A 7,557-nucleotide genomic window follows, 5' to 3' on the forward strand; every position below is an offset into this window, starting at 1 on the left:
TGAGGCAAGCCAAGTTACAACCTGACATACATTTGGCCAAGTAAATTAAAACCAGATATAGTATTAGACGTCTGCGAGTGAGTATGCTCTCAATGGGATGTTCACTTATGCTTCAGAATTTATTAACCGTCTTCTCTTCACTGAGAAGCATATATGCCACTTTCTTATTTCATTTCACCTAAGCTAACACCCACTCTTCAGGTGAGTTCCGACATCTCTCTCTACTGTCTAAAAATTTGAGAGATGGGTTCATTTCTTTTCTTCTATTCTCTTCTTGATCTTATATGCATTTGAGCTTGAATGGAGAAGAATCCTTTGACTTTGAGCAGTGGCCAAGTCAAAGCCACGAGGGAGTGTAACAGGTTGATCAGCTCAGAATATGGTGCTTCACGGCCTCCAAAATCCTATCCATGTAGCTTCTGCAGGAGAGAATTCAGTTCCGCTCAAGCTCTTGGGGGTCATATGAATGTTCACAGAAGAGATAGAGCCTGGTTGAGACACTCACTCCCTTGGGCTTCTCAGTATAATAACCCTAACCCTAGTTTCTCATCACCACATTCAGCTAAATTCCTGCAGTTCAATCTCGCTGTTCCCTCACTTCCTCCATCTTTCTCTGCTTTCTCTTCATCACCATCCTCAGCCTCTACTGATGAAGAGAATTATGGAGATACCAAGGAGGAGGAGAAGAAGAGCAGCAAAAGAGCTTTTGTTGGGCTTGGAAAAGTAGAGAGTTTCATGCAAGAAGATGAGGTTAAAATTTTGAAAAGGGAGAAGGGTATTAGGTCAGATCCAAAGGAGAATTTGGACTTGGAGCTCCGACTTGGGTACTCCAATAATAATTAGGTGCTTTTTTTTCTTTTTCTTTTACTTTGTGTAACTTTTAGCTTCTTGCACTCCTCATCTTGCCGTTTACTACCACAATTCGTTTGGCAACCAAGAATATATGGAAGAAAAGAAAAGAAAAGAAAAGAAAATTTGGAACCTTACAACTCCAAATTTTCTTTTATTTTCAGGAGACCCCTTGAAAAGCTTATATCCGAAGATAGCTTTACACATGTATACCAAGTTGCTAACAGATCAATACCATTGTATGTTATCCACAGAGCACTTTTTCTTTTTAGGGTTTTGCCCTAGGTAATGCAAACCCTTTTTTTTTTTTTTTTTTTGAAAATTTTTTGGGTGTGTTTTTCTCTTTCTCCTTTTGTCATTCTTCTTGGGAAAGGAGTTAGCAACAAGGAGCATAAAATTTTGGACCGGAAAACTTTTATTATTCCTAAGGATGCACCCTGCACCAATTGTTACATAGGTTTAGCTTAGTGCTTACCAAGTCAAATGGCAATTGAAAAAAGCAATTTTAAAATTACAATAGGGTTGGCCTGCATATATGTTTATGCATTTTATATTGATACAATAGATAAATAATTTCAAACATATCATATGATTCAATAAAAATAATACTACTATTTTAGTTTATTTCTATGCACGTTATCCATGTCTTTTTATCAATGTAATTTGCTCATTTATATGCATGCAACTCAACATTTATTTATGGCTGTATTATAAACCCTAAACTACCTCAATATGAAGATTGATAACTTTAAAGTTAGCAATTAATTGCTTAAGTTTTAAATCAAGACATCCATAGTTAGTATCCTATATATTATTATGAATTATCAAGTACTATTTTTCTGTTTCACAGTAATTCTAGAAGAATTGCTCTACTTCTAAGTCAAAAATATTTGAGACAAAAAAAAAAATTAATTTAACCTTTAATGAGATCTCGTCCATTGCTTTCTTTCATAAGCAAATTCTCACATTAAAATCACATATGAATCATACGAGGATAAATAATAATTCACTTTCAATTATGTAAATATTGTTCATTTTGAGTTTAAAATGTCTCATGACTTTCAAATGTGTGACGCGTCTACATAGGTAAATTCCCACTTTAAAATCACATATGAATCAATTAAGGATATGTAACAATTCACTCTTAATTATGTAAATAATATCTATTTTGAATCTAAAAATTATCACAACTTTCAAATGTGTCTACATAGTTAAGAAAAGCTCATACATATGTAATTCTAAAAAAACAAATTTCTATCCAAATGTCTCAATCACTTTTTATACAAACATGATGTACTCATCACATCATATAGGATTACAGAGTTAAAAAAACAAATACTTTTTATGAGATCAAACAAGCTTTGACGTCAAGATCAAGGATAAGTTCCAATTCTATTTTACTGTTTGTAATGATCTAGTTTTAATAATATAAATATTATCTACTCTGACCGAGAGTAAAAGATATCTACATGAAGTGGGTTGTTTATCGGCAAGCAATTGAATTTGCAATTCGGCCTGAAATGATCTCTCTCTCCTTGGTGTGTACCAAAGTGACGTAGCAAAAGGATAAAGAAGCCTGGTTGGAAACATATGAGCCATTTAATATTGAAGACCAAGAAATAAAAATATGAAAGAAAGCAACACTAGCAACATATACTAAATGATAGATGTCTTATACATCTCAATGACATCATTGCTATTGAATCATCCAAGGAAAATGTTTCTCTTTCCATCTTTTTTTTTTATCTTCTTATACAGGAAGTGACTAGATGAACAATTTTTTATAATATTTTTTCTTTACTTTTCATGTTTTCTCCTTCTTCTCCTTAATCATGAAAGAAGATGATTAATCATGTCTGCTCAAGTAATGAGTAGAAAATTTTAATTAATATTATCTTAGAAGATCATGTGCTTATGCAAATCATAGTACCACTCCACTCCAGAGAGTCACATGCACGGTAAGATTTTTTTTCTATCTTTTTTCATCACAACAAAATATTTATCATTATCTTCTTAATCTAAAAACTTAATTATTACAAGACTACACAAAGCAGTGAAAGAAAATATCATCTTGCTTAGTCCCTTCAAGATATGAGTAGAAAATCCATTAGCATATCTCCGAGGATCACATGCTGATCAATCAAGTGATCATACCACCCTAGAGTCACATCCACGGTAAGATTTATCTATCCTTTTTCATCAAAACAAAATTTCTATCATTAATCTTCTTAATCTCTAAACTATTATTACAAAACAACACAAGGCAGGGAAAGAAAAATTATTTTGCTTAATGTAATCTTTCTTTCCATTAAATTGAATCTCTCCATGAAAAGTCAAAATCCGGGGTGGTACAATTGAGAACAACTTCTATCATTTGATGGGTATGCAGAAGAGAGGGATTTGTCAAAAACATAAAAGAGAGAGTACATTGGTACAAATTGTCTTGTCAAATTAAATTTTCCCCAAATTATCATCTTTTGCATGTTCCCAATATTCGTTTGGGTCTCAGTGACATTATGCCCCTTTCCCTAATAGGAAATAATTAAATATATACTTTGGTGGGTCCTCACCCCCAAAAACATTCTTAAAAAAAGGGACATTTTGGGTGTACCCCACCTCCCAAACCCTCTATTTTTGTGAAAGAGTGAACCTCCTCATGCTCATTTATTCCGGTCAGCTGCTCCATTTCAGTGGGCCTCCAATTGGGCCAAGGTGTTGGGCTTGTCCAGCCCATATTGGTTGAGTTGAGTGAGTTGGTTACTAGATCTTGATGGAGTACTTTTTCAAAAAGATATGATGTATAAATATTTTCAATTTTATAAATTGCAATTATATTACTCAAAGAATCAAACATAATCCGTGGGGGCAATTGATTTATTTATTTATCTTACACTTTTGGACTTTCAAAAAGTTTGACTAAGAAGGGTCACCTGAGCTGGCTCATTCAATGTACCACATCAGGCCAACTAGTCGAATAATTTGGGCTTCAAATAATCTGTATTTTTATGAAATTCTACAGTTGAAATGGGCCGGCTCTTTCTAAGCCAAAGAAGAAAGAGGCCCACCTTTACTGTTCTTAATTGGGTGTTAAGATCATTTAGTTTCCAAGATGGTATAAGAAAACCACAAAAGATTTGGACGTTTTTTCCTATTTGTTATCTGGCGCTGAAGTGCCTATCATATGACTCCAAATCTCATATTGTTCAAAGCATCCTGTTTGGTTAGTAGGAAAATGAAAGAAGAGAAAACAACCATTTAAAACAATTTTGTTTTATTTTAGTGGATCATTATGAGGAATTAATCCACCTTCTAATCTATGTACACAAGATAATCAAAAGACGAAGACATGATTTGGTAGAGAAAATAAAGATCACGTCAAAATCAACACTTTCTTATATGCTATAAAGAATTCTCGAACTGCTACACCTTGAGACAACCACACCAAAACAATTTTCATTTAGTTAATGACCCCTACCTTCTGTCTGCTCATTCTTTTGAACTACTTCATGGAAAATTCAAATATATTAAGAGAGAGAAGGGGAGAGTAGGGATGGGAATGGATTGGGGACCCATCCCAACCCTATCCCATTTATTCAAAATCATTTTCATTTTTATCCCATTAAAAAAATTAAGTAGGACAGGATAGGGCGGTGCAAGAGGGTATGCGAATTTTCCATACCCACCCGTTTAACATTTTTTTGAAATTTTAAAAAAAAAATTTATAAAAAGAATTTAATTACATTAAAATAAAAATATTTTATAAATAATTAAAATATTATAATTTTTTACAACTTATTTTATTAAAATTTTTATTATTATTATTATTATATATTAAAAATAAGAAAATAAAAATTAAATTAAATTAATTTTTGAAATTAATTTTATATATAATCAAGATAGGGCAAGGTGGGACAATGCAATACCCGAATCTGTTTCGGGTTTTTTTTTTATATATCTTAAATTTGCCCCCAATCCGTTTATTTAAATTTCAAATGGATGGAACGGGTATCCGAAAAAACCCGTCACATTATCATCTTTAATGAAGAGTAAGATCGAGAAGATATACTCATCCACATATTTTAAAATTCAATTTTTTAAAAATGATATTATTCTAACTTTTGTCGTTCCAATAAATTAAGCAAACCAAATCCAAAACGTACACATGAAACAGTATATATAGATATATAATCATTAATAATGAGCTAGGTTAAGATTAAAATCAATGTCAATGAAGTCATTATTAACTGTATTTACGATACGAAAATTGTCGGCTGCCAAATATATACTTTCTTTTCTTCCTCTCTAGGCAGGCAGATTAGCCAAATAATTCTAATTTACAATCAGAATCATTAGTTTACAATTCCTAATGTGCCCATGATCATGTTTATAAGATGTTGATTGTGATGAGGTGTGACATAAGGATGCCGTATTTTCGTATAGCTGTGGCGTAGAAAGCACTTCAAACCGTATTGCAAGACAAGAACAAAATCCAAAGATTTAATGTTTTTAATTTGCTCGTTTCATTTCATGTGGGAAGGTTCCTACATCTTTCCTTAGAATGTGATAAATACCAAGCTAGGGTTCTAGAATAGAATACAACTCATCCGTCAGCAATTTTATTAGTATTATTATAGCTATTTGCTCACAAATGAAGAAGTGGGTTTCATCATATATAATTACCCAAGAAAAATAATACTTTTCTCTAATCAATTCTCGGAATTACTCCCCGAAATAGACAAAATCTCATATGCTTGATGGAAGCACCCTTTATTTAATTGCATGTGACCGATTGATTGGTTATATATTGATCAAGACTATAACGGAGAAAAATTCGCCTTAAACCCTAACCTTAAACCTAGTGTGAATGGATGATGCAAATGCAACATGTACTATTATTTTTATCGGTTTAATTATCATTATCTTACATGACATGTGATTGGACGTGGAAAAAGGTAGCGAGAATACATTGAATGTATTGAACCACTTTGTGGTAGTGAAAGAATGGTAAAAATTGTGACAAAAGTGATTATGTGACTAATATTTTCTAGTGTGAAAATTGTTACGAGGTATCATAAACATGTAGGTAAAAGACAAAGTGAAGACCACGTTAGGAAAACCAAAGGTAGATGAAAGCTACACGAGAGACAAATCTGCATTGAGAAAATGATAAACAAATGTGTAGGGTACAAATGGATCCACTAGCAGCCGGCTAAAAGAATGCCTCTCCTAGCAAAAGTCTAAGACTTTGTCTCCCTCATCAAACACACCCTTAACTCAATGGCAATGCCTATGTCCTTTAATTGTCTCTCTTCTCTATCACCCTTTACACCTCTGCCTCTTTATAATACATAGTACCTCTCCCTTTTCTCAGAAACCCTAGAATTTTCTCTATTGATCCAGCCATGGAATCAGGCCCTCGTGAGGAAGCTAGGAATTCAAGCGAAGAAACCGAGAGACCGGAGCAAGAGGAGGATGAGGAAATGATCACTGGCCCGTCCTATGATTGTGTGTTTTGCAAGAGAGGCTTCACCACAGCACAAGCCCTAGGTGGACACATGAATATCCATAGAAAAGATAGAGCCAAGGCCAAGCCTCCTTCATCAGTACTTCCCAAAAAACCTGAAGAAAATTTCGTGAATTCTGGCTTCTGCGTCTCAATCTTAAGCTACAAGCCGCCCAACTCCACAGCTCCTGAGGCACAGATAAATTATCAAGAGTATATTCTGGCATCCACATCTCCTGCAAGGGACCCTATTGATGATTTTCGTGCTGAGAAGCAAGAGACTCCGAACGTATGCAAAGAGGATTGGCGCACGTGTCTGAGCTTGCAGGTTGGTCCGTCTTGTGCATATGATAGTAAAGAGAAGGGACAAGAAGAGAAGCAAGAAGATGAACTGGATTTGGAGCTTCGACTTGGTCACAATCCCTAGTATGTTATTTTATAAGCTTAAGAAATAGTCTGATATTTGTTATATTCAAATATATATATATATATATATATATATATATATATATACATATGTGGGTTGTTTATAATCCTCTATGTTTCTTATATGAGAAGCTATCAATAGTTTTTTGGTTACAATAAAAGGTTATGTTTAGGCCTATCTTCTGTGGCAGTCTTCTATCTTCTGTGGCAGTCTTAATGGGCAGACATGGAAGAAAAATGCCCTTTTTTTCTGGAGTTCAGAAGAGGGAGAAGATGATTGAGAAACAAACTTATGATCAGTTCCCAAGTCAGTTATTTTGTTTCCTCCTTCAAATGTCTAACCCTAGATCCACTCATGTTACATTGATCCTGTAATAACATATATAGATTCTTTTGAAGTGTTCTTGATCTTTTCTTTTTCTTTTCAGATTGTGCTAGATGAATTAAAGTAAAGAAAACTGGCATGCCTCTTCTTTGTAATGATGTAGAAGTAAATCAATTATTCAATTAGAATGTCAGCTAGTTTAGGAGATTTAGAGCTTGATTGAATTACCTATCAAATTATCAAACAAATTAATCCCAGTTAGGTATTTAGTTAAAGAAAATGGGACAAAGGAAGAGGCTTAATCCTTCATAGATTTCTTATATGTCCCATCTAGTTAAAGAAATCAGTGTCAAAGTCTTTTGTTTAAGCTCATATATAGGGGTGTTTAGCTGCATCAGTTCTATATATGCTGGTCGATGAACTAAACCATGAAAATGTGACCCAAATAAGCTTC

At 33.6% G+C, this 7,557-nt stretch overlaps 2 protein-coding genes across 2 annotated transcripts; both read left to right on the plus strand.

Annotated features, from left to right (window-relative positions):
• The first annotated feature begins 300 nt into the window (after window positions 1-300).
• Window positions 301-843, plus strand: LOC104879849 (transcriptional regulator SUPERMAN). Its single transcript, XM_010654248.3, has one exon. It carries the CDS (start codon window positions 301-303, stop codon window positions 841-843), a length of 543 nt encoding a protein of 180 aa, XP_010652550.1.
• A 5,218-nt stretch (window positions 844-6,061) lies between these two features.
• Window positions 6,062-6,806, plus strand: LOC100852782 (transcriptional regulator SUPERMAN). Its single transcript, XM_003632340.4, has one exon. It carries the CDS (start codon window positions 6,252-6,254, stop codon window positions 6,777-6,779), a length of 528 nt encoding a protein of 175 aa, XP_003632388.1. The 5' UTR covers window positions 6,062-6,251; the 3' UTR covers window positions 6,780-6,806.
• The last annotated feature ends 751 nt before the right edge of the window (window positions 6,807-7,557 follow it).

This window comes from Vitis vinifera, chromosome 7, assembly GCF_030704535.1.
Source record: "Vitis vinifera cultivar Pinot Noir 40024 chromosome 7, ASM3070453v1".
NCBI lineage: Eukaryota > Viridiplantae > Streptophyta > Magnoliopsida > Vitales > Vitaceae > Vitis > Vitis vinifera.